Source organism: Lycium barbarum, chromosome 5 (genome assembly GCF_019175385.1).
Source record: "Lycium barbarum isolate Lr01 chromosome 5, ASM1917538v2, whole genome shotgun sequence".
Taxonomy (NCBI): Eukaryota; Viridiplantae; Streptophyta; class Magnoliopsida; order Solanales; family Solanaceae; genus Lycium; species Lycium barbarum.
The window spans coordinates 94,023,167-94,050,777 of NC_083341.1; the positions used below are offsets into that span (position 1 = coordinate 94,023,167).

The 27,611-nt window shown below is 36.3% G+C and overlaps 1 protein-coding gene and 1 long non-coding RNA gene across 3 annotated transcripts; both read right to left on the reverse strand.

Annotated features, from left to right (window-relative positions):
- Nucleotides 1–133: 133 nt before the first annotated feature.
- LOC132641068 (uncharacterized) lies at nucleotides 134–6,580 on the reverse strand. 2 transcript variants are annotated; one of them, XM_060357945.1, is made up of 9 exons: nucleotides 6,197–6,574; nucleotides 5,002–5,138; nucleotides 4,615–4,879; nucleotides 4,295–4,399; nucleotides 4,036–4,164; nucleotides 2,624–2,673; nucleotides 2,424–2,521; nucleotides 2,014–2,298; nucleotides 134–720 (listed from the first exon to the last, which is right to left on the reverse strand). In XM_060357945.1, exons 2-9 carry the CDS (start codon nucleotides 5,069–5,071, stop codon nucleotides 220–222), a joined length of 1,503 nt encoding a protein of 500 aa, XP_060213928.1. In that variant the 5' UTR covers nucleotides 5,072–5,138; nucleotides 6,197–6,574; the 3' UTR covers nucleotides 134–219. The 2 variants fall into 2 exon arrangements, with proteins under 2 accessions (XP_060213928.1, XP_060213929.1); XM_060357946.1 differs by lacking the exon at nucleotides 4,036–4,164 and having other exon boundaries at nucleotides 6,197–6,580.
- On the reverse strand, nucleotides 2,682–4,029 carry LOC132641070 (uncharacterized). Its single transcript, XR_009582661.1, has 2 exons — nucleotides 3,309–4,029; nucleotides 2,682–3,261 (listed from the first exon to the last, which is right to left on the reverse strand). It is a non-coding gene; the product is annotated as an uncharacterized LOC132641070 (long non-coding RNA).
- Nucleotides 6,581–27,611: the final 21,031 nt, after the last annotated feature.

The following is a 27,611-nucleotide window of genomic DNA, read 5'->3' on the forward strand; positions in this document are numbered from 1 at the left end:
TTTTGTCTAGGAGTTAGTATTTTCTTAAGGGGTGTGCAAATGGCTAAGTGGACTCTTTTTTTGATCCGGAGGGAGTACTTTTCAGCGATTACTAGCTAAAACAAAACCATATCTAGACATGCTAATCAGAGTATGTTGGAAAAACATCTGATATTTCAGTTCCAGCTAGTTATTGGAACTTGATTGTTCAAAGGATTTGATCTAACATTACAGGCATAGCTAACAAAGCTTCTTTCTTTTCTTACCGAGTTCCACAAGCAAAGTTAACAGAGCTTCACACATTTCACTAGCGTCTGGTTCATATGGATCCTTCCTCCATGAGGAATATACCATCCAAGCATGATCAAGCTTCATGTCTGGTTTTACCACCATTGAACCGGGAACTTTAGCATCACGACAGGTCACTAAACCATCACTCTTCTCTCCATACCTTAGTTGCAGGTGGAGTGCACAAAGAGCCAGTGCAGCAGAAACAGGAGCTATGACTGGCACCTTGCAGCCTGCTTGGATGACATTTTCCGAGTCTTCGTCACCAAATCCAAGCAAAGGTAGCCAGGGAAGTTCTGCATGTGCTATATGGGACATTGTTGCTATTACATTCAGTGCTATACTGGCTTCAGAATGGAAGGAGATGAGAGGAATATCATCAGGAAGCTTGTGCTTTTTTATGAACTCCTTCCGCTTCTCGTATGTGAGATCCTCTAGTGCCCTTATATCACCCTAATACCGAATGATTTTACTTGATCAATCAAAACGTCAAGCATAGTCATGCAGACGTATGCCAAGGCATTTTTAGAATATTGTGTATATACGTCTAAGCCAGATAAACTTGCACGTATAAAAGAAACAAAGCTGAACGAAGTGAAAGAGAAACGTGAAACAGGCATACGATGTGTGTATCGAGAACAGACATAGAAAAGAGAATATCAATCATTTATAACCACGACAAATTTCACCCCATTAAGCAAATTTGTCTACTAGTGGCAGTATTAATAAGCCATTTTACAAATGCTTTTTACAATGCCTCATGTATTGATAGAATGTTTGGTTAGGAACTTAAATATTACCAGAGGTACAAGCTAAGTTTCTTAACGTGTAACCGATTAATAGCTTACAACTTCCATTTCTTTATATTCTAGTCCTTTACTATAAGAACTTGATAATGAAAGGGTGGTAGGTAGAACTACGGGAATAATCATATTTGGTTCGGTAATGGAATCAATAGCTTTCCTGAACAGGGATATAGATCTAACTCTTGCTCTTGGAGTGGTTAGTCAATTCATGCAGAATCCAAGACATAAACCCTCGTCAGGATAAACAAGCAAGAATTTCATCCTCTACTTATGGGAATGCTTCTTCAGGATAAACTAAATATGTTGCGAGAGAAACTGGATATTTTCCTATGGGTTGGACCCTTTCACTCGAGAACTCAAAAGGGGGAAAAGAATTCTTCAAAATTTCCAACAAGTCTCTCTTCTTTTTTTGGGGCGGAGCAGACAAAGAAAATAAAATCTTACAATTTATGAGAAACAATTCATTTCGACTCTATTATGGAAATCCTACCCCTAACGATCTGAACTTTTTGCAAATTTCCACTTCTTCGTTCCCTTCCATTAGTAGCTCCTTGTGAATAAAGTGTGTTGATATATATGTTAAAAAAATCTAAATGGGATGTTTCCAAAAGAAGTTCATTTTTTAGCTTTTGATGTTATCAAGCTCTAAGGCAAAATTAAAGGTATTCAAAAACTTATAAATATGCATAAAAAGACAGTGTTACCTTGTGGAACTAAAAAAATTTAAGGTACAAATTAAGAACACCAATGTTTGGCAAACTGGCTGCAATCCTAGTGCTAAACGTAGCCTTGAATTGGCTATACATCCCAACATGGAAAAGAATTGGACACTTCAGCATTATAGTTTTTAACTAACCAAACATCCCAACATGGAAAAAAATTGGACACTTCAGCATTATAGTTTTTAACTAACCAAAAATAGTTGTGGACAATGCATTACCTTAATTAACTTGCATATTAAAAACTCCATGATCCTTCGTGTTTCCTTATCAGCAATCTGTCCGTCACGAAGAATATCTGATGCAACAGGTGTTCCACCATAAGGGCTCTGCACAAATGCCAGTCCTGCAACTTTATCCTTTAATTCATGCCAATATTTTGACAAAGCAGCGGCAGCATCAACCCCACCCTTACTGTGACCAAGCAGCATGACATGTTTTCCCGACCCCCAGTGTAACTCCTCGATGTATTGCTTCAGTTCCCACGCATTTTTTTCTACAGATGCCTTCATTTGGGGATAAATGATCCAACAGCAACACAGAAGTATAGTTTGAAGAACATTAAAAGAAACTTCCAGAGAGAAAATTCATATATTTGCAGACTAGACTTTGTTTATCTACTCGTACATACCTCACTATGAATCTTAGCAATATGGCAAGTTAATCCCATCTTTGAAAAGAACTTCTTAGTGCTCACAAAATATAAGGGACCGTGATTGCTGAAAAACCCTGTTATAATGATGTCACCAAAAGAAAAGCTCTTAAGAGAATGAAATTCGGAACATATTGACAATCTGGAAAGATTAGTACTCAGTAGGAGAATTATTAAACCTGGAATTAGTAGATAAACAAAAGAATCGGGCAGTGTGTGATGTCCATTCCTAAAAAAAGGAAGAAAAAAGGAAAAATAATATTGTCGTTAATTGGCAGTTCGGCATTTGCGACGAAATATTCGAATTAACTTAAAGACTGAACCAGAGACAGTAATCTCAGAAACACTCACCCAAATAATAGGACTAAAATTCATTAATAACTAGCGATAATCCTGTTGGGTTAAGACAGTTGTATTGCGGTATAGGACACCAAAAGAATGTGAACCAAGAAAAGTCAAGAGAAGTGAAGATAAATATCCATATGTTTTCACATGTCCTTCAGTAACAAAAGCCACTTGCACAGAAAATAAACAATTAGACAATACATATACAATGGCTTTGATATATCCTGAGCTATTGATCAGAACATGAACCTTTCAGGAAGGAAGAAAATCTCAGAGAGAGCAAACTGATTTTCAATGTTAGCAACTGGTAACTATACAAAAGCAAAGCATCCCCCAAAATATTAACAGGCCAAACAGAAATTGCAAAAACAAAACGTCTTTGCTGGTCCCTCCTTTACTTGCAGTTACCGAAGAATCGTTTAGCGAACGCAAAAGCTAATGGGTATAGAGTAATACCACTCAATGTTAAGACCTTCTGTTTCTTTGGAACAGGATAACTTAGCCACTCAATGTTAAGACCTTCTGTTTCTTTGGAACAGGATAACTTAGCCACTCAATGTTAAGACTTGAAACAAGAACGATCTTTCAGGACTTGTCATATTCGCAAGACGTCATAATCAGACAAGTGGTGTTCACAATCCGTAACGTAAAAGAGTAATAATTTGTATTGCTGAAACGAAGCTTTTCAAAATTGTTGTGTACCATATTTCAGAATGACCGTGTCAATCTATAGCATAGAGAATCAGCAAAATGACAAGCATATGATATTGTTTGGTCGATTTCATTCAAATTGGCCGGACTTCACTCTAACAAAGTTGATATCACAACTATCACTTTAAGAAGTTACAGATAATTTCTATCGTCACCACACGGAGTAGCAATAAAAGGTTGAAGAATCTACAGATTCATAGCAATATAAGTCATCAATCCCGGGGTTCTAGGTTGAGCCAGTAAAACAATAAGCTCAAAATTAACAAACAACCAGCTCAGTACCATGAAACATGGCAACAGCCTTGGAAAGAATCTCATCAGCTGAACATAGAACCCTTTATTGATGGCTTATTTGTGTGGTTTCCTATTCAAGTTATTCAGCATCTATCTTAATTGATAAAAAGGAAAAATGGCCAAGAACTCACCACTGACAAGATAATATGTTCTCTTTACTTTGGAAAACTGCATTTTACAAAGACAAAATATCTGGCTTTGTTTCTATTTCCAAAGTATCTAGTAAGATCCAACATTTTACCTAATATCTTGTAGTAGTTCTCTAAATCTAGCTGAACCATCAACAACAGGAGCCATTTCAGGAGCTTGTTGCAACCACCCGATGTCATCAGAAGACCCACGCAAGGTTTTACGTACACGGTATATAACACTGAAGAGGTTAGTGAAGAGTAAGTAATTGGAAACTAAAAGGATGCATTTCAAATTGAAGAAATGATCTAAAATACTCATCAAACTTCAAATACTTATAATTTACCAACAGTCAGAAAGCGATTACTAACCTCTGAACTCGAAGTAGAGCACATCTGATATGAGATATGAAACACCTCCAAGAGGCCAATGTAAGTTTCCAAGTAAATCTCAGACCGTATACTGGAAGCATCAACCTACAACCAGATCAACCAACTTCAGAATAAATTAGGACAGTCATGACTATGTAATGGTGGAAAGAGACATGTGCTAATAGAAAAATAAAACCAAGATAAGTTGATCTCTTATATTTGGAGTTCTAATTCTGGTTCTGAAAACTCAAGGAATCCATAGAGATCCTGCATAATGACCTTGAAGTAGGATGAGAAAAGCATACAAATGAAAAGATTACCCTTCAAAAATGAGGCTGAAACCTCCAAAACTTTGATTACTTCTTACAATTTCTAATATTGAATTTACAGCCAAGTTATCATTGAGGTCGGATGATCTTCTTGCATGAACTCTACAGCTCGTTCCTGTGTCGGATACTCTTGAAGGAAATGAGCAAGCCTCAGGAACAGTTCTACAACCCCCGTCATTGGTAAAGCTTACAAGCTGACAACCACAGCCAACTAAATATTCTGACCACCCACAGATATCTATGCAGATGAGATCCTCTGCAATAGAATCGAACAAAGAGCAACTTTTATTATATAGGAAGCCATAGACAAAGAACGTAAAACAACAGATGTTCAGGGACTGTATATTTCGCACATGGATAAGTTTTTGGAGAACTCACCAATAAATTGAACAAATTGCTGGGCTATATAAGAGCCCAAGCTTGCAAGATGTAAGAAGGGGTCCTCCATGTTGCATCAGAAGAGAAATATATCAAGATCCCGTTTATATAATATCATGATCAAGTACAGGAGGAAGCTGCAAAGGACCAGTAAGTGGACTCATGAATCAGATCAGCCAATTCAAGCAGCAGAAGAAAAGATCAAATCTTTACAGCCACAACTCTCAAGATTAGATTAGAGAGGAAGATAAAAACCTCAAACTCAGAAATGTTTAGTGAAACAGCTCTCTCTAATTATGTGAGCTTAGGTAACAATGTTGTCGCAACAAACAGCATAAAGCCCCAGTTGTGACCAAAAATATGAACACTGATGTAAGTCAAAGATCACATTAAGTAGTGTGTACAACACACTTCACACTAACTGCTCAGGGAACACCAATGATTTCTCCGTAGATATACTAATCCCACTATGCAAAGCTCTTTTAAAATTACAACAGAAATGAATTCAATGTATCGGATGGAATCTAGGTTCATTTCAACACAAGATTGGTCATGAATAGAACACACAGATTCCTATATGCTGAGAAAAGGTACACCACTATTTCTTTAACCTGAACATTCAATCAATGCAAACACTAATGTTTATCAACAAATTAAGAAAGTAAAAGGCACCAATGATTTAATTTCTACAAGCAACCAGATAAGCATATAGCAACTGCTAGTTTTTGCCCTATCTTTCAAGAGAAACAGATAGCACCTAATCTAACAAACTTTCAATCCCTTGAAACAGAATAGTCCTTTGAAACAAACACACATATGTCATCTTCCATCACCAAAATAATCTGATAAGACATTCAAATCACTTAAAACTAACCATAACCAGATGGGTTTTCATTAATTACAAAAATGGTACTACCAGACTATGTTGCTTGGACTCTCCAAAGGTATCAATGGTGCGTGTCGGATTCTCAAAAATAGTGTATTTTTGGAGAATCCGAGACGCGTGCGACAACATTTTTGCAGAATCCAAGCAACACAGCTACGAGATAGATCCTCCTAGTGCAATAAAAGCAAATGCTTCCAATCCGAAAACAGTAAAAACAGGACAGAATCAGTAGAATTGAAATGAATGCAATCAAATTTCAAAAATAAAGTGCTAAAGAAACAAAGACCCACAAAGCAGAGAGTAACTTACAGTGAGATGTGAGAATCAAAGCTCCACATTCAAAGAGAAACCCAACAGCATGACAACCGCATAAATATAGCCAAAATCTACATCGATCCCAATTCCCAATAAAGCATAAATTTACCAAAAATATAAAATAATACTAACCACGATCTACTTGTGAATTTATTTCTATAGAAAAGAGAAAAGAAAAAGCAACCGTATAAATTAGGAGGAAATTGATTGGAAGTGGAAATGGAGTTATAAATAGTGAAGTGGAGGAACCAAGCAATCTTTATCCATAATGGCCCACATGGGGGTCACTTTCAGACCAAGAATCTAAACTTAAACAAATGGGTTTTCTTCAATCTTTAGAAAAAAGCCCTCCAGATGTCGAATCTATTTTCATTAACCGACCTTGTTAACTGTAGAAAACGGAAAATGGTGAGAAATGTAACTGAAAAGCAGTGATTCTGTACGATATTACTCTGTCTTAATTTATTTTCCTTTTACAGTTCTTTAATTCTAATATATCAGGTAGCATGTTTAAAATCACCGGAGTAAACAATTGTATTTTGGTACATTATATATATTTTTAATTTTTAATGTAAGATAGATTCGAAAGTCGTTTTTACTTTCTTAAATTTTTTATCAAGTTAAAACTGAACAAACAAATTAAAAAGAAGGGAATAGCTAATTTACACCTTGTTTAGGTGGTTGGTATGTGTTGTTTTATAATGTATCGTATTAGTGTATCGTATTGTGTTTTATTGTATTGTATTATATTATTTTGATGAATATAATGTTTGATAGAATGTATAGTTCGCCGTCGTTACATAATATCAGACATCAGCAATTTAAAGGATAAACTTACAAGAAAAATAGGGCACAATATAGAATAAAATATAATTATTAGAGAATAAACAAAACGACGTGATCACACCAAATCAGTCGTTAAATAAAATGGGACTTTTATGTTGTTACGTAATGATGGATTTCACAATACCATAAATAAATATTGTATTTAAATTAACAATACAATACAATATACTAAGAGTCTGTTTGCAGCTTATAAGCTAAAAAAAATAAGTTGGATAGTCTAACTTATTTTTTTTTTGGCTTATAAGCTGTTTTCAGCTTATAAGCTGCTTTAGATAAGCTAAGTCAAATGGATCCAATTATTTTTTTGAGCTTATTTTAAGCACAAAATGACTTTAAGCTGGCCAGCCAAACACTCAAAAAAACTGAAAACAACTTATAAGCAACTTATAAGCCAATCCAAACGGGCTCTAATACAATACTCCCTCTGTCTCAATTTATGTGATACACTTTTATTTTTAATTTGTTTCAAAAAAATGATATATTTATATATTTAGAAATAATTTAACTTAAAACTTCTTCTTTTATTCTTAATAAAATTATCTAGAGTCACACAAATATTTATGACTTATTTTAGACTATAATTTTTTAAAGTCTTGATTTGTTTCTTAAATTCCGTATCTAGATCCTGTTTGGATGGGCTTAAAAAAAACAGCTTATAAGCTGTTTTCAGCTTATAAGCTGCTTTAGATAAACTAAGTCAAACGGGCTCAATTATTTTTTGAGCTTATTTTAAGCACAAAATGACTTTAAGCTGACCAGCCAAACACTCAAAAAAACCAAAAATAGCTTATAAGCAACTTATAAGCCAATTCAAACAGGCTCCTAAACCTAATCAATTATATCACATAAATTAAGACGGATGAAACAGGCAACAACCAACCAAACACTGTGTTAGGACAGCGTGAGGACGTAAGAGCACACGTGTTGGTAAGTTGAACGAGTGTTGAGGCAGTCAGCAATTTGAATAACGGGACCCGTTAAAGCTGTCAACTTTGATTGCTTTGAGAGAGGACAGTACACATGGTTTACTCATTTCATTGGTTTCACGCTGACAAATGCAATTTAATGCTCTCCATGATGGTTCTACCAACTTACTACTTTCACGCGGGCTTTAATTGACACATTGGGAAAGAGTCATTGGATCGTGGAGGAAAATGCTTGATGAAAATTTGACCAAATTTTTGCAAGGGAACATGGAAAAATAAGAGGGGAAGATCTTTTTAATTTTTAGTTAGGAGAAGGAGGGTCGAGGAAAGAATATTTTCATTTTTAGATAACTTTGGGTGAGGTTGGTACTTGATATGTGTACAATGTAGAAAATTAAAAAGTTTAGGACTTTTGATAAGTTTGGAAGACTATTCCTAAGAAGAAATTGCAACCACTAGAATACAACCCTAATTCCATAACATTTATTTTGAAGTTCTCAAAAAAAAAAAAAAAAGGAAAGCTTATTTAGACCTCGTTTGTTTGCCTTTAATAAAGGTCATAATTTTAGTCATGCAGATCTCAACCATTAAGTCTATTTAGTTTTTAGGTCTGAATTTTAATTATTTAGGTCTTAATCATTAAGTATGTTAGGTTTTTTATTTTACAACATTAATGAGGCTGACAGTGACGGATCCAAGATTTTCGGCTCGTGGGTGCTCATTTCTTTTAATATAATCTTATTACAAATCACATAGTATAAATGCACAACTTTTTAAACGTGATATTTTAAGCGTTAATAAGAAAATTACAATTAAAATTATCATTACAAAAGAAAAAGGAAAAAAAAACTTTTCACTTTTTTTGGAAAAAATAATGATTGGCTTGAAGGATTTCTTAGCCACATTACCAAAATTTCTCAAGAAAAATAAGCAAAGTGATTGGACGCTGATTTGTTTTTTTGTTTTAACGGAAAAGGTCCAAAAATACCCTTAACCTATTGAAAAAGGCTCATAAATACCCTCCTTCCACCTTTTGGTCTAAAAATACCCTTCCATCCACCTTTTAAGTCTAAAAATACCCTTAAGGTTTGTTTTTGGCTCAAATATACCCTTTAAACTAACAGAATATGTTTTTTTGTTTTTTTTATCGGAAAAGGTCCAAAAATACCCTTAACCTATTGAAAAAGGCTCATAAATACCCTCCTTCCACCTTTTGGTCTAAAAAAATATGAACGAAACTGTTTTTATTTTTTGCATTTCGTGAATTAATCAACGAAATATGTTTTTTTTTTTGGGTTTTTTTTGCATTTCATGAATAAAAAAACGAAATAGGAAATTATAATTTTTTTTTGCATTTCGTGTATTAAAAAACAAAATAGGATAAAAAAAATTAATTTCGTTCATATAAAAACGAAATAGGATAAAAAAAAATTAATTTCGTTCATATAAAAACGAACTTGGAAAATATATATACCAACGAAATAAAAATAAAATATATATATATATATATATATATATATATATATTTTCCAATTTCGTTTTTATATGAACGAAATTAAATTTTTTTTTTTATCCTATTTTGTTTTTTAATACACGAAATGCAAAAAAAAAAAATTATAATTTCCTATTTAGTTTTTTTATTCATGAAATGCAAAAAAAAAACCCAAAAAAAAAAACATATTTCGTTGATTAATTCACGAAATGCAAAAAAAAAAAAAACAGTTTCGTTCATATTTTTTGAGACCAAAAGGTGGAAGGAGGGTATTTATGAGCCTTTTTCAATAGGTTAAGGGTAGTTTTGGACCTTTTCCGATAAAAAAAACAAAAAAACATATTCTGTTAGTTTAAAGGGTATATTTGAGCCAAAAACAAACCTTAAGGGTATTTTTAGACCTAAAAGGTGGATGGAAGGGTATTTTTAAACCAATAGGTGGAAGAAGGGTATTTATGAGCCTTTTTCAATAGGTTAAGGGTATTTTTGGACCTTTTCCGTTGTTTTAATGTCACAAGAAATTACATAAACTTAAAAGAAAATTAAAACTAAACGTAAAGAAACAAAGAAAGCAAAACGGAAGAACACCGGACATGTTAGCTAAAAGAGGAAAATAGCAAATGTTAGCTAAAATAACCTTGAATTGTAATACAAATGTGTCATCCCAGGATCGAACGCTTAAACATTCACCAAAGGAATGCCCTTCCAGCCAGCCATTCGACTAAAGCACCCATTAGTGTTTTTGGTCACTGGGTGCTATTCCTTATACATAATTATTTTTTGGGCAGCTTCTCTATATTTTATAGATAATTTACGTTGGGGTTAGTGGGTGCTCGAGCACTCGGTAGATTATATGTGGGTCCACCCTTGGAGGCTGAATATATCTGAATGTTTTAGATCTATGATAAAGTCATAGTATCATTAAGATGTCTATCCCAAGATTTCTATGAAGATTACTTTCACCACGAGTGAATCCACTTTCACCGCTAACTGTTACCACGTACCATTATCTACTATCGTCTCAGCTGTCCACCAATATCAACTACCACCAACAACCAACCATAACCATCTTATCCCCAACCGTTGCTACCGCCATCACTACAGTAAGTTGTCATCACTACTAGCTATCATTACCATTACCATCAACCAACATTACCATAAAAACCACCAATCACTACCGATAATCACCACCATCAGCCACTAATATACTTCGCTAACCATTGTCATCATTCACACCACCATTTGCTATCACTATTATTTCCAAAATTATCAGCCGCCACGATCAACCACCACTGTTAACCATTACTACCATCACCCACTAGCTATTATTCACAACCAACACCATAAGCTAACACCTTTTCAATCGACACTCACAACCACCACCACTACTGCAATCGTTACCACTAACTGTCATATAAGTATTTTTTAAATGTTTTTTTAATACAATAGTATATTAATTTAATATTTTATTTAAATTTATTAATTTTAAAATAAAGACAAGTTTTATACATTCAGATGTCGTGACAACAAACAGTCTTAATTATTTAGTATTCAGATCTTAATGCAACATCTAAATATTCAGTTATGTATTCAGATTCAGATCTTAATACACATCTTAATATTCAGATTTGTATTCAAATTCAAACGTTTTAATCTTAATAAAAACAAATGAGACCTACTCTCACGCCCCAAAACATTGGTGGAACAGACCGGCACTCGGTGTTTTAACTTTGACTAAGCAAACCAACCTTAACATGACTTATGATCGTGATTCATGCATGAGCGAAAATATATTTATTTTCATAAAACACTTTCTTTTCATAAACTTGTAAAGTTATATATATGAAATAGTAATTGATGCATGCCATATGAGACCTCAATAGTAAAGACAATAACATATTCAAACTCATTGTGTCTATGGAGCCTCTATGACAATTATGAATGAATAAAATGTGGGTGACAAAGTGCAGACCATCTGTCACGCCCCGAATCATGGCCTGGGTGTAACACGGCACTCGGTGTCTTGCTGCATATGACCGAGCGAACTACATGGCTTGCTGAATCAACTTGGGGCATGAACTGATGCGGAATACACATTAAAACATGGACAGTCTGAATAACACGAGTCATCATAATACTAATGAAAATATTGTTTACACATGATGTGGAAATAGTCTGAAAGTATAATAAGTACTGAACCAATACTGGCTATACGACTTGTTACACCCCGTAGTTTCTGTACGTTGAGATTCATTGGGTATTAGTTGTTTAAATTGTAGACATTGGAGTTATTGTCGAGAAGATGCAAGATCATAGGTGCTCGTGTTACGATTATAAGAGTTTGAGTTCACGTAATAGGTTATAGGAGGATTGGAAAACCCGTGGACTAGGGAGATTAAGCACCCGAGGCTTTGAAAGAAAGTTGGGCAAGGTTGGTACGGAAATTTTGGACTAAATGGAAGAAAGAATATGTTTTTAGTATATTAAGAGTTTTGAAGTAAAACAAAAGTCTAAAGTGAAGTTCGGGAAGTCTAGTTTCCAAAGCAACAAACCGCTCCTCAATCGGACATCGGGGTAAGGAGATATGGACGTTACAAGTCGGGCTGGCAGACCAGGAAAATGGTCTACGCGAACGCGCCAGAGAGTGGCGCGAACGCGCCAGAGAGTGGCGCGAACGCGCAGAAGGCCAAGGGCCAACACAGCGCGAACGCGCCATTACGAGGCGCGAACACGCTGAACAAATTTTAATCCCGGGTTCAGGACGAAGGTTATATTATAGGAATATGATAATAACTATATATATATATATATATATATATTGGTTCATATGGTATTTAATAAGAAATTCTCGTTGTCGCACGCTAGGTGGGGCCCACACGTCGGAGTTTTATAAAAGACATATGAAGAGACATATGAGTAGTACAAGGGAAGTTGAGCAAGTCCTAAGAAGGACCCATAAGCCAAATATCGGCATAAACCCTCCAAAAGGGTGATTTAAGGAAACGTTTTCGGGTGATCTGACTTGGAGGGGCCAAAACGATATTATAAGTTTGGAATTTGGAAAGACACAAAGAATAAAAGTTGTATATAATTGGATTAGCTTTCCAACCATATGTTGTGGGCCCTCACACGATATCGGGATCAAGAGTTATGACCTTTTTACTGAACGAAGATCCAGTCAGGAAAAAGTAAGCCAGCGCGAACGCGCCCAAAGGTGGCGCGATCGCGCTGAACGATTTCAGGGTCGGTGCAGGCAGATTCTGGAGCTCTATTTAAAGGGTCCAAGCCCCCATTTTCTTCACAAACACCTCAAAAACCTCTCCAAAATTCTGGAGAGTTCTCCCCAACTCCCCAAACCAAATTTTAGCCCAAACCAGGTATAATTCCCAAATTCCGGTCCAGACGGCGTATAGTTGCAACTACAAAATTGTGTATTAATGCGCTGTGGCTTAAGGTCAAGGTGGAGGAGTGAATATATACCATTATTATCAAGATAAAGGTATGAATCTCTTGCTATTAACGTTAATCTTAATTTATTTACGGAGAAGGAGTTGATAAATTGTTGTAAATTAATTCTGTTGGTGAAAATATGGGACGAACACCATATGGGATGTTATATGGAATAATTTGATATGGGAAATGATTTTATTGATGTTGGTATTGTTATTGTTGTGTTGGTTGTTGAATTGAGAATTCGGGCTAGGCATATAAACAGGGGAGATGCTGCCCGATTTTCGGCAAAATATAGAATAGTCCAATTTGAAACTCGGTACAAGTATGCGATGAAGAGGCTAACGTTAGTGTGAATCCTCTTAAATGTAGATTTACGAGCTCGGACACATAAGCGTAGCTAATAGGAGGTGGAACAGGTATGTTAAGGCTCGTCCCTTTCTTTCAAAGGCATGATTCCTGCGTTATGATTTTATAAATGTTTCCATATCTTCCTTGTCTTCAAAAGTTAGAAGTCTATGGTCCCAAGGCATGATTACTTTCCCGATAACCCGTCAATGTTTTCCAAATGTCCGTATTTTTTCCAAAACAAAGGTTTATGGTTTTGTAAGCTTTTATGACAACAACGATGGCTACGTTTTACAATGACAACGAGGATGCCAAAGATGAGAATATTTTTCTATGACGACTATGATGAGAAAGGTTTTATGTTTAAAGGTTCCAAGTTTATGATTGCAACGACGATATGAGAATGTTGGGCTATTTATTGATTTCTCAATTTATTCATTGATGGTGACTTTATTTCTAAATCTTCCAAAGTATATGAATTGATACCTCATGAGATTATGAATTTATTTTATGTTCTCCCTAATGCTATTCTTCATCGATAGTCTCGCCTTATAATAATTGTCCCTTCAAGGTGAGACACGACGACCATGATGAATCCACTCCGATAGATACATGACTTTCTTTGGGCTCTCATGAATGCTGCTTATATGATATATGTACATGATATATGTATATGTATATGGGGGATATGGGGAAAAAGGGACACATGTTGCGCTATAGACGCGTTGCCACCTTGTCAGTTGGCGTAATATGATATCATCCCGGACGCGGGACACATGTGGATAAATGGATCGGCTGTCGACGCCTCGGCATATTTTCTGTATATATGAACAAGAAATGTTTTTCAAAGAAAGCTAAGCATGCATGGCATCCGCCCTAAGAGGCACTCATATGTATAGGTTACTCTCTTATCTCACGATATGCTCTATATTTCTATTCTGTTATTGTCCATACTTGTATCCCTTATTATATTATCGTTCACGCCTTACATACTCGGTACATTACTCGTACTGATGTCCCTTCTTGTGGACGCTGCGTTCATGCCCGCAGGATCAGGTAGCTAGTCGGATGATTCACAGCGGTAGGACCTCTGCTCAACTGCAGTCAGTACGCTCCATTGTTTCGGAGCTACACCCCTGTGGTATGCTATTCCGTTATGTACATATATATGGGTACGACAGGGCCTTGTCCTGTCATTTCTACAGTTTGTATTCCATAGAGGTCTGTAGACAGGGATATGTAGTCGTGTTGTTATGCAGCCTCGTCAGCACTTATTTTGGTGTACAGTATATATGAAGTGGCCAATCGGCTTGCGCTGTTACTCTGAGTATTTGTATTTATATATATGTGTTGACCATGGATTCCCGATACGGTGCCTCTTATGTTGATTGTTCAGGAGACAGTTCAGTTCAGTTACAGATTGTGTATGGGCCTAGGATAGTCAGTGAGAGGTAAATACAGGCATAGGATTACTTGACCAGTAACGGTCGGGTACTTGTCGCGGCTCATCGGTTTGGGTCGTGACACGACTCTGAACATCTAACATAACATAACTGAACTAGTCTATGAAAACTCTGACATAAGTTTGACTACTAAACCGTTTATCGGGACAAGGCCCTTGGCATACCTTAACTACATAACTGACAAGAAATAAATAACGATAACACCCCGAATGAAATAGGGCTCACCAATAGCTGATACGAGAAATGGTCTTAACGAGCAGATCCGTCATCCTATAAGTCAATCCCTGCATTGTGAAATGCAAGCCCCCAGGCAATAAAAGAGGGACGTCAGTACACTGGAATTGTATGCTAAGCATCTGAATGAAATAAATATGGCACATGGAATAATAGAACTGAAACTAAAACTGTATATGTAAACTGAACATCAAGATGAATATGTATAACATGAATAAAATATTTTAGGTCTGTAAACGTATTTGTGGGAATGCATTAGTATAACCGACATGTAACCACCGCGTAAGTACGTGGCGTCTAATCTCTGCCCAATTAGCTAAGCCATCTTATACATTGCCGGGGTACAAGACATGAACATGACATGAATAGATCCAATATTCCATAATGGGGAAATATGAAGGAATCGTCCTAACTGGGTGAAGCGATCCTTATCCTACAATGGCATACGTAGTTTCAGGTATTAAGCCTTCTTGGTAATCTATGCAACTCCCAAAACATGAGCATGGATATAGTTGGCTTAGAAGCCTATGAATTACTTAAACATGACTTGTAACATGGTATATAAGTATAGTTTAAAATGAACATGTGTAATATATATATATATATATATATATACATATATATATTGTCTAAAACATAGAAGCACGTAGGATTTTCATGGGATTGATCATAATAGTTAATAAGTTGCATTTAAGAACCCATGGAATGCAACGTATGGGTTTTCATGGATTACAGACAGATTCTTAATAACCAAAAGGGAATATTATGAACACAATAACGAACTATTAAAACAAACATGGTATATCATAGTACATGTACTTAGGGTTATCATGAACATGTCTAGAACCCCAGTTTTGGTGAACTTTCGTATGATTATGGAAGAACATGGTGTGGGGAAGAACAATGATGTTCCCACATGTAGATAGAAATCCTACATACCTGTAATGCTCCAAAACTTGTATAAAAGTCTGAACTTTGAGAAGAAGTCCAAAAGCCTTAGTCTTGAATCCTTGTGATGGGTTTTCTTAAAAATCCTAGGTTAGGAATAATGAATTCTTAACTTAATAAATCATGGATATAGGTTAGAATTCACTTGAAAGACTTGGAATAGACTTACCTTAACGTATAAGAGTGATGGGAGGAGAAACGCTTCATTCTAGGGCTTGAGAATATGAAAAGTGGGATTAAAAACTAAAGTCCCATATTTATACTTATTGCTGAGTCGGAATTTGTACGGGCAACATGTACCGTACATTATTGTACGACCTGTGCAATGTGACCATATCTCATATGACAAATTCCATAAACTTATGATTTTTATGAAAGGAAATACAGTTTGAAAATATGGCCCGAACTTATTTGTACAGTCTATATAATATGTACGGTCAAGAAGTACGACCCGTACATAAATGTACGATCAGTATATCTTGACCGTATCTCGATTGGCAAATTCCAGTGACTTGGATATTCTGGGGGCGATGTACGCCCAATAAGTACGGCATGTAATTATAAGTACGGTCCGTATAATTTGACGCAAAACGTGAATCACTAAATGGTAGCGAATTTTTAATCCTAAACACTTCCCGTTAGTTTCTAAGTCCCCGAATGATGAACATATCTTAGTTAAAGGTACGAGGTGTTACAATATCTCCCCCTTGGGATCATTCGTCCTCGAATGATAGGTGGTGGTTATGAACATGATTGGACATGGCTTGAATATGAGAACGTGAGGAAATATGACATGGAACATGGGGCCGAAACATCATGACATGGTTTCATAGAAACATGAACGCTGGAACATGAGACATAAGTAGAGAAAACATGGACGTGAACGTGAATCGTGAGGCATGAATACATAAGGGACATGACATGGATACTAAAGGTATTTACCTTGAACGTTTTATGGTTGCTCTTCAAAAAAGTGAGGACATCTAGATTTCATGCCCTCCTCTGCTTCCCCTGTAGCCTTTTCGATTTTCTGACTCCTCCATAACACCTTTACTGAGGCTACTTCCTTAGTTCTCAACTTGCGAATCTGACGATCAAGAATAGCCACAGGGATCTCCTCATAGGTTAGGCCATCCTTAAACATTATACCGTCAGCAGGAACAACCAACGATGGTATCCCACACACTTTCTCAACATGAATACATGGAACACTGGGTGCACAGTAGCTAATTCTTGTGGCAACTCAAGCTCATAAGCTACTTGACTGTTACACCTCGAAAAAATTTTCGTTCAGGCACAGTGAATAGTCTGACAAAGGGCGCGACATATATGATGTTTTGATAAAGTAATAAATAACATTTGATGATTCTAAATGAGATTTCAAAGACATTCGAAGTAAGAGAAGAAAGTTTGCCAAGAGGAGGCAAGGCATACGAGATGTATCGGAAAGGATTTACGAGTAACGAGTTAATGATGATTTAATAATGCTTTGGAGAAGAGTTATAACGTCCCTTAGATTGTTAATGAGGTGATAAACAAGTGTTGAGAAGGTTCCATAAGGATTGGAGATCAAACGAGACGACGAGAATGAGTTTCAGAAAACTGCGGATTGTACGGTCCACTAACCAGACCGTACAAAAGATACGGGCCGTAAGTATAGCCGTATATCCTACCCAGAATGGCAGTTCCACTGGACCAAATATACGGCCAGACATACGGTCCATATAATTTATACGGACCGTATGTTGGTCCGTATAACCGAGTCGGGTAGATTTTTAAGTTGATATAAGGGACCTCAATCTCATTATTTCATTTCATTTTCTCCCCTCCACATTTCAAGAACATTCTAGAGAGATCTTCACTCTTCATCCACAAGAACTCAAGAGAGATTTGTGATCAAACTTCATCAAACCAAGGAAATCAAATGCAAGAAGCTCTCTAGGATTGCTTGGAGTCAAGAAAACTCTTTGGATTGAAGCTAGGGTTTTTCTTCAAGTGAAATATTATCATCAAAACTTGATCCTACACTATCTAAGGTAAGTTTTATGGTATTTACATGTTGTTTGAGGTATTTGAAAGTTGAAACACTTGGATTGTAGAAGAATATAGAAAAATGGGCCATGAATGTGGGAATAGTGTCATTTTGAGTAATAGCTTGAATTGAGTCATGATTCTTGATGTGATGTGATATGGTTATGTTATAAATGATATTAAGGACATGGGATAAGCATTATATGTGAGAAAACATACTAGTATACTATGACCATGATTATGGATGAATTGAAGTAGAATTGTGAAAGGAGGGTAATGTAGATGAATGGAGATTGTTGGTTATGATATTGTGAACGTTATTATAAATGTTTGGGAGTTGATATAAAATATGGGGAAGGTTGTATAAACAAAGGAAATGCTGCCCAATTTTCTCTAGCATTAGTAAGCACGTTCATATAGTCGATTAGCTAATGTGAATGCGAATTCTCTTGAAGGTAGAAACGTGAGCATTGAAGGAGAACAATCAAGCGATGGAAATTGTTAAACGAAAGAGGTATGTAAGGCTAGTCCTTTCTTTATAAGGCATGACTCTTATGGTATGAATCCTCCTATCTTTCTATGATTTTCCTCCATATCGAGAATTATGAATTTACGAGTATAACGAGCTTCATACGAGATAAAGAAAAGAGATACGTTACAAGCATGACAATGCCAATAATGAATATAAGTCTAGAAATCCTAAAGTTCATGATACGATATTCCTACGAAGCTAATGATCCTTATATGATTCCTACGATACAATTTCCCTACCTCTCCATGACTTTCTTACATTCAGGGAACTACAAGACAATATTGACAAAGAGCTTCTTATGAGATAAAAATGAGAAATATGTCATGAATACGAAAATAATGATGGTAAGTTCTCGACCTTATGTCACCCCGATATTGTTATAGATTGTCTATAAGCTCTAATGAATGTCCTGTGACCAATGTTCTGAAAAATTATAAGTCTATGTTCATAGAGGAATTCATATGAGATAAAGGTAAGAGGAATGCTATAGATACGATAATGGTGATGATGAACCTAACTTTAGAGATTATAAAGCCTATCATACGATATTTTTACGAAGTTCATACTACGAATAGTATATGATTTTCATAGATTGTCTTTAAATTCAAATGCATGCTTTATGGAAAGTTATGATAAACTTATGAGATGTATGTGATGGAAATGATGATGATGAGATATACCGAGCCTTGTTATGGCCGGGTATGGGAGACATATATGTGATATTGTCGAGCCACTACGTGGCCGAATATGGATATTGTCAAGCCACTACGTGGCCGAATACGGATAATGTTTAATGTGTATAAGAAGATACGGTACCATGATATATATATATATATATATATATATATGATACGATGATGTATGCGCTATGATGATCCATGTACTATGATTATATATGATATAGGCACGAAGGCATCCACCCTTAAAAGTTACGTAGGTTATATCTACATCTTATGTCTTATGATTTCTTTATTATGTTCATTTCATTCGTTCCTTACATACTCAGTACAATATTCGTACTGACATCCGTTTTCTTTGGACGCTGTGTTCATGCCCACTGGTAGACAGGGAGGCGACCCAGATTTATAGAGGCCGATAAGCAGACTTTTGAGAGCACTCCATTATTACGGAGGTGCCACTGATTTACTGTTGGTATACATATATGTTTGGGCACGACGGGGTCCTGTCTCGTCCATATGTCAAGTACTCTAGTAGAGGCTCGTAGATACGTATGTGTGGGTAGCATGGTCTCATGATGTCATTATTGTATGTATATTATTTTGATAGCCGAAGGGCTTATGAGTATAAAGGTAATTATGTTTCAAATGAAAATGATTTTCCTATGAATAGAAGTGTGAGATTAATGAATGTACGCTTAATGAGTATGATGAGTAGTAGAATGAGTGGTGCTCGGTGGTTAGTACCGGGTACCCGTCATGGCCCCTATTCGGGTCGTGACAAAAGTGGTATCAGAGCAGTTCAGTCCTAGGAAGTGTCTATGAGCCGTGTCTAGTAGAGTCTTGTTTATGGTATGTTGCGCGCCACATCTATAAACAGGAGGCTACAGGGCATTTAGGATGGTTATTCTTCTTTCATCTCTAAGATTGTGCGATAGAGCTAAGCCATAGGAAATGAGATTCGTTGTACTAACCCCTGATTGCAGCAGAAGAGTGGTATTGACCGAAGAAAGTGATTAATGATGTTGAAGTTACAGAGGTTCAGTTATAAGTTGAGAGCTAAGCAAATTGAATGAATCAGAACAAAGGTAAGCGACGGTACGAAAGATGTGTGTCGAATAAAGTAAGAATATTGAGATATAATTGAAATGTAAAGGTGAGGGATGAAAGATAAAGTAAATAGGAAGGGATAACAGGGCAGATCGCCAAAGGATCAGGTACATCTCGAAGCGTGATATATGAGGTAAGTTTCAACATCCTTGTGCTTTTACTTGAAAGTGGGAGCCCTGTGTGGCTGAGATATGTCGTATATATATATTGGCCCTGTGAGGCATTGTTGGTATTTGCTGCGTGCAAGTTTTGAGACAGTAAGAAATATAGAGGAAACTCTGCCGAAATTTTCCTAGATTCTGAAGAAGATAAAATATAAGCTTGTGATATGTCCTAACGGGAAAAGATGTTGTGCAAAAAAAAATGGCAGGATGAGATTAAGTTAGGAGTATCATTGACGATTACAAGAGATGAGCCAAATGTTGTTGAATTGATAGTAATGGTAATTATGAGATCAACATTCATATGGTAAAGAGAAATGCTAGAGTAAATTAGAGAGACTGGTAGTGCTAAAACACGACATAGGAGAGGAATGGTAACTCCAATAGAGTGCGATGCTGGAGTATTAATTGGATGGATAAGCACAAGTAAGATACGATAAGTCTATTAGTAAAATAAAGTAACAACATGACTGAGGCAGGGGTATAACGAATGTGAATCCATTGGTAAAACAACTTATATGGTAGGTGTGATAGGGCTGATTAGAAAGAGTAACAGGTTGAGTATGCTTACTTCGCAAGGTTTATTTTATTTTACGAATGGGCTTGCGAATGAGATCAAGAAGTGACACTCTATAGAGTTGATTATGATTAGGGTATAATGAGAACGTAACAAGAACTGTAAGTAAAGTATAGTGAGGAAACGACTAAAGATGTGACATGTTCTATGTGAATAAAGAGTGAACGCAAGTGTGAAACCAACAAGTGAGCCATGAGGCTGTAGATGAGAAAGATTATAAGACTTTGTTAAGGGAAAGTCCAGCATAGAGGTTCCTCAATGACAGAAATGATAGCAAGCAAAAGGGGGAAATCAACTTGAAAAAGAAATCAGAGAAAAGTGATATGGCAAAGTAGTAACAGTTGGTGATTTGCATAATCGAGATCACGAGTGATATCTTGAGCTAGATGTAAAAGGCCAAGACTACAGAAAGATGAATAATGAAATAGGACGAGTGTTAGAAAAAGGATTAACACAATAGGGATGAGAGGGGACGATCAGAATGAACCGAATAAGTTTTGGGAGCGAAGAATGGATTGTACAAAGGTAGTATATCCTAAAGGAAAAAGCGGTATCGAGTTAAGAATAGGGTTCCTCGTGTGAAGAATAAAGGATTGATTATAAAACGGGAGGAAATAAGATAAATTGAGGAGGAAGGAATGTAAAAGAATAAGAATGGGAATAGAAAGAGAAGGAAAATGAGCCGCAAAATACGCGTGCTTAAGAAGTAGTCGTGTTATGGCTAAAGGAAGATGCATCTCCTATGAATATCCTATACCAAGTTAGAACGAGTAAATTATATGAAGTAATGAGTTGAAAAGAAAAATGTGGCCATGAGTTATGAGTTTATCGTATGACGATAAAGCGATACAGTAAAGCTATCATCAACGACAAATACAATACGATTATGATTGGTTTTTAAATCAATGTTGAGTGCAACACAAGAGTAAAAATGTATGAGGCATAAGGGGTATTAGTTGCGCATGAGACTTGGGCCCTGGAAAGCAAAGATGACGTTACAAGTGAACTCTGAGCACCGAAGAAGAGGGCAAGTGACATTGCATGGGTGGTATGGATAATTAGACATACTACTATTGTGAGCATCCCTATGGGAAAAAAGGTGTTAATTGGAACGGATTTAAACGTTGACTCATAATTACCAGATGAGCTAAGTAAGATACATCCTTGTTTGGATTGCTATGTCGGTTGTATTACTTGATTACAAAACTGCAAGATGAGTATGTTAAGACTTCACACATGAATTATCATAGCTATAAATTATGGGAAACGGCATAAATGAGATGTAGGATAGTAAGGGATATATGAATTCAAGATTTGAAGGTGAGGCAACGGATCTGAGAATAGTACAAGTAAAACCCTTAAAGGGGGGAAGCGAGTAAAGAGAATACAAGTGTAGAGATTGAAATGATGAACCCTAAGGTGTGACGGATATAGACTCTAAAACAAAGAATGAGAGTTACGTAGAAATGAGTCCAATAACTAGTAAATAAACGAACACGAATTGAGCAAGCAACTGAGATTGTACAGGAAATCATTCATGAAGACCTAGAACCATGTGACATTGAGAGAAAATAACTCAAGGGATATGATAAAGGATGGCGATGTTATACTAGAAGAGAGGCAAAGGCACTAACGGTAAAGTCGTAGTTAATGATATTGCGATTTTTAAGCGACAATTAAGAAAGGGACCTAAGGTTTTCTATAGTAGAACATAAGATATGATAATCAAGGGAAAAATAAAGGAAGGAAAAGAGCATGACGAGATAAGTTACTACAGATAGACAAAAGAGTTTAGGTATATATAATCACCGAGCCTAGCCATGGTCGGGTTCGCGAAACACCGAACCTTCGTGGTCGGATATGCTATATAAATGATATGGATACTTGTATATGTATAGATATGTATGTACACGAATAACGCAAGAAAGATTATGTAACTTGCAAGTATTTATGCGTCGCCAATGAAACCAAGTGGGTACTTAAAAAGAGGAGTAAGAGGTAAGCAAGAATAGTGTGGTCGTGATACTCCGGGTTAGTTGAAGGAAAATATATGGCGAAATTTTCGTAGAATCCCGGATAGCTTAACATTCGAGGACGAATGTTCCCAAGGGGGGAAGAATGTTACACCTCGAAAATTTTTCCGTTCATGCATAGTGAATAGACTGACGAAGGGCGCGACATATACGATGTTTTGATAAAGTAATAAATAACATTTGATTATTCTAAATGAGATTTCAAAGACATTCGAAGTAAGAGAAGAAAGTTTGCCAAGAGGAGGCAAGGCATACGAGATGTATCGGAAAGGATTTACGAGTAACGAGTTAATGATGATTTAATAATGCTTTGGAGAAGAGTTAAAACGTCCCTTAGATTGTTAATAAGGTGATAAACAAGTGTTGAGAAGGTTCCATAAGGATTGGAGATCAAACGAGTCGACGAGAACGAGTTTCGAAAAACTGTGGATTGTACGGTCCACTATACGGACCGTACAAAAGATACGAGCCGTAAGTATGGACGTATATCCTACCCAGAATGGCAGTTCCACTGGACCAAATATACGGCCAGACATACGGTCCGTATAATTTATACGGACCGTATGTTGGTCCGTATAACCGAGTCGGGCAGATTTTTAAGTTGATATAAGGGACCTCAATCTCATTATTTCATTTCATTTTCTCCTCTTGAAAGCTCTTCACTCTTCATCCACGAGAACTCAAGAGAGATTTGTGATCAAACTTCATCAAACCAAGGAAATCAAATGCAAGAAGCTCTCTAGGATTGCTTGGAGTCAAGAAAACTCTTTGGATTGAAGCTAGGGTTTTTCTTCAAGTGAAAGATTATCATCAAAACTTGCTCCTACACTATCTAAGGTAAGTTTTATGGTATTTCCATGTTGTTTGAGGTATTTGAAAGTTGAAACACTTGGATTGTAGAAGAATATAGAAAAATGGGTCATGAATATGAGAATAGTGTCATTTTGAGTAATAGCTTGAATTGAGTCATGATTCTTGATGTGATGTGATATGGTTATGTTATGTCACGACCCAAGCTGATGGGCTACAACAAGTGCCTGACCATTGCTGGTCAAACACTCTTATGTCTGCATTTACCTCTCACTAACTATCCTGGGCCCATACACAATCTGTGACTGAGCTGGACTGTCTCCCGAACAATCAACATAAGAAACACCGTACCAGGAACTCACGGCCAACGTATACATAGAAGTATGAACACTGAGAATAACAGCATGAGCCGATTTGGCCGCCACACATATATACTGTACAACAAAATAAGTGTTGATGGGGCTGCATAACATCACGACTACATGTCACTGTCTACAGACCTCTATGGAGTACAAACTGTAGAAATGACAGGACAAGGCCCTACCGTACCCATATATGTACATAACAGAATATCATACCAAAAGGACTGTAGATCCGGATCAATGGAGCGTACTGACTGCCACTGAGGAGAGGTCCTACTGCTGTGAATCGTCCGACTGGCTACCTAATCCTGCGGGCATGAACGCAGCGTCCACAAGATGGGACGTCAGTACGAGTAATGTACCGAGTATGTAAGGCATGAATAGTAACATAGTAAGGGATGTAAAGTATGAACAATAACAGAATGGAAATATAGAGCATATCGTGAGATAAAAGAGTAACCTGTACATGTGAGTGCCTCTTAGGGCGGATGCCATGCATGCTTAGCTTTCTTTGAAAAGCATTTCTTGTTCATACATACAGAAAATATAACATATCATGCTGCCGAGGCGTCAGCTTCGATCCATTTAGCCACATATGTCCCGCGTCCGGGCATCCCGCGTCCGGGATGGTATCATATCATATAATACCAACTGATCAGGTGGTTACGCGTCTATAGCGCTCTGTCCCTCTTTCCCATATAATACCAACTGATCAGGTGGTTACGCGTCTATATAATACCAACTGATCAGGTGGTTACGCGTCTATATAATACCAACTGATCAGGTGGTTATGTGTCTATAGCACTCTGGCCCTCTTTCCCATATACATATACATGTATCATGTTCATGTATCATGTGCATATATCATGTTCCTGTATCATATACATATATCATATAAGCAACATACAGGAGAGCCCAAGGAAAGTTATAACTCTATCGGAGTGACGTAAGGTCGGTAACCTCCGATTATATTATGGAATAATCATCGCTCTATCTCACCTTGAAGGAACAATTATTTTAAAGTGAGACTATCAATGAAGAATACCATCAAGAGAAAACATAGAATAAGGTCATAAATCTCATAAGGCATCAATTCATACACTTTGAAGTCTTTAGAAAATAGAGTCATTACCAAGGAATAAATTGAGGATCAAGAAATAGCTCAATATTCTTATATTCATATTAAATCCACAACTTAAGACTTTCAAATATGAAACCATTCTCATCATAATCATCACAGATATATTCTCATATTTGACATCATTATTGTCATTACAAAAATATGTCCGTCGTTATAGTCATCAAAGCTTATAAAATCATAAACCTTTGTTTTGAAAAAATATGGACATTTTGGAAGACATTTACGGGTTATCAGGAAGGAAATCATGCCTTGGAATCTTAGACTTTTAACTTTTGATAACAAGGAAAATATGGAAACATTTATGAAATCATAACCTAGGGATCATGCCTTTGAAAGAAAGGGACGAGCCTTAACATACCTTTCGGTCTCCTTAGTCGTTCAACGTTTAACCTTCCAAGCTCGTAAATCTACATATAAACCATTCATACTATTATTAGGCTCAATGTTATACGCTCATCTTAAGCCTTCAATTTAATTCTGTTTATAATCTGCCAAAATTCGGGCTGCACCTCCCCTGTTTATATGCCTAGCCCGAAATCACAATACCAACAAAACCATACTAGAATCACATCTATGCATTTATCCACCTTGAATCCACCGCAAAACCATAGTAGAATCACATCTATGCATTTATCCGAGCTTCGATTAATACTCTATCACTTGAAAATTGCTTACTTTTTGTTTCCCTCTCTCTCTCTTGAATTTCTAGAATTTTCTGGGCAAAATCTGGGCTAAAATCTGGTGAAAAAGAGGGTTCTTACCCTTTTTATAAGGGTCAAATTCGGGTCAAATCCGGGTCGGGTTTACTTTAGCATTTTACTGTAGCAGTCGGTTAGTGTAGCAGTACTGTAGCACGCGTTTCTGCTCTGTCTGCTGAACTTGTAATGTCCATAATTCTCTACTCCGATGTCCTATCGATGAGAAGTTTGTTGTGTTGGAAACTAGACTTGATGAACTTCATTTTAGGCTTTTGTTTCACCTTAAAACATTTCATATGCTAAGAGATATTAGCCCCCCAAGTTGGACCAAAATTTTAACACAAAACATTACCCATCCTTTCTCCGAAGTCGTGCTACTTAATTTCTTCCACTCATTTCCTTATAAAACCTTGTGGTATACCGTATATACATCCTTCACGTATTAAATATACTTAATAATGCTTGCTCCTTATATTCTGAAGTGGTTTTACTTAACCCTAACTCAACGTACTTATGTTTCAAATTTGATACGTGCTCTTCGAAGATACAGGGTGTAACATGTTATAAATGATATTAAGGACATGAGATAAGCATTATATGTGAGAAAACATACTAGTATACTATGACCATGATTATGGATGAATTGAAGTAGAATTGCGAAAGGAGGGTAATGTAGATGAATGGAGATTGTTGGTTATGATATTGTGAACGTTATTATAAATGTTTGGGAGTTTATATACAATATGGGGAAGGTTGTATAAACAATGGAAATGCTGCCCAATTTTCTCTAGCATTAGTAAGCACGTTCCTATAATCGATTAGCTAATGTGAATGTGAATTCTCTTGAAGGTAGAAACGTGAGCATTGAAGGAGAACAATCAAGCGATGGAAATTGTTAAACGAAAGAGGTATGTAAGGCTAGTCCTTTCTTTCTAAGGCATGACTCTTATGGTATGAATCCTCCTATCTTTCCATGATTTTCCTCCATATCGGGAATTATGAATCTAGGAGTATAACGAGCTTCATACAAGATAAAGAAAAGAGATACGTTACGAGCTTGACAATGCCGATGATGAATCTAAGTCTAGAAATCCTAAAGCTCATGATACGATATTCCTACGAAGCTAATAATCCTTATATGATTCCTATGATACAATTTCCCTGCCTCTCCATGACTTTCTTACATTCCGGGAACTACAAGACAATATTGACAAAGAGATTCTTATGAGATAAAGATGAGAAATATGTCATGAATACGAAAATAATGATGGTACGTTTAAGCCTAGAGACTCTAAAGCTAGATATGATATCTATGAAGTTAAAGATCCTACTTATGATCCCTTGATGTTGTTCATGGTGTACACTCACCTTAGAATGTTAGTTCCTTCAAGGTGAGATATGATGAATATGATTAGTCCATAATGTAATCAGGGGTTCTCGACCATATGTCACCCCGATATTGTTATAGATTGTCTATAAGCTCTAATGCATGTCCTATGACTAATGTTCCGAAAAATTATGAGTCTATGTTCATAGAGGAATTCATATGAGATAAAGGTAAGAGGAATGC

Excerpts from the sequence above, each read along its gene's own strand:
- LOC132641068 (XM_060357945.1), bottom strand. The coding sequence starts at position 5,071 with ATGGAGGACCCCTTCTTACATCTTGCAAGCTTGGGCTCTTATATAGCC. Across the intron at positions 4,880-5,001 it reads GCAATTTGTTCAATTTATTG|AGGATCTCATCTGCATAGAT; the intron begins GTGAGTTCTCCA and ends ATTCTATTGCAG. Across the intron at positions 2,674-4,035 it reads GAACTACTACAAGATATTAG|GAATGGACATCACACACTGC; the intron begins GTAAAATGTTGG and ends TCCTTTTTTTAG.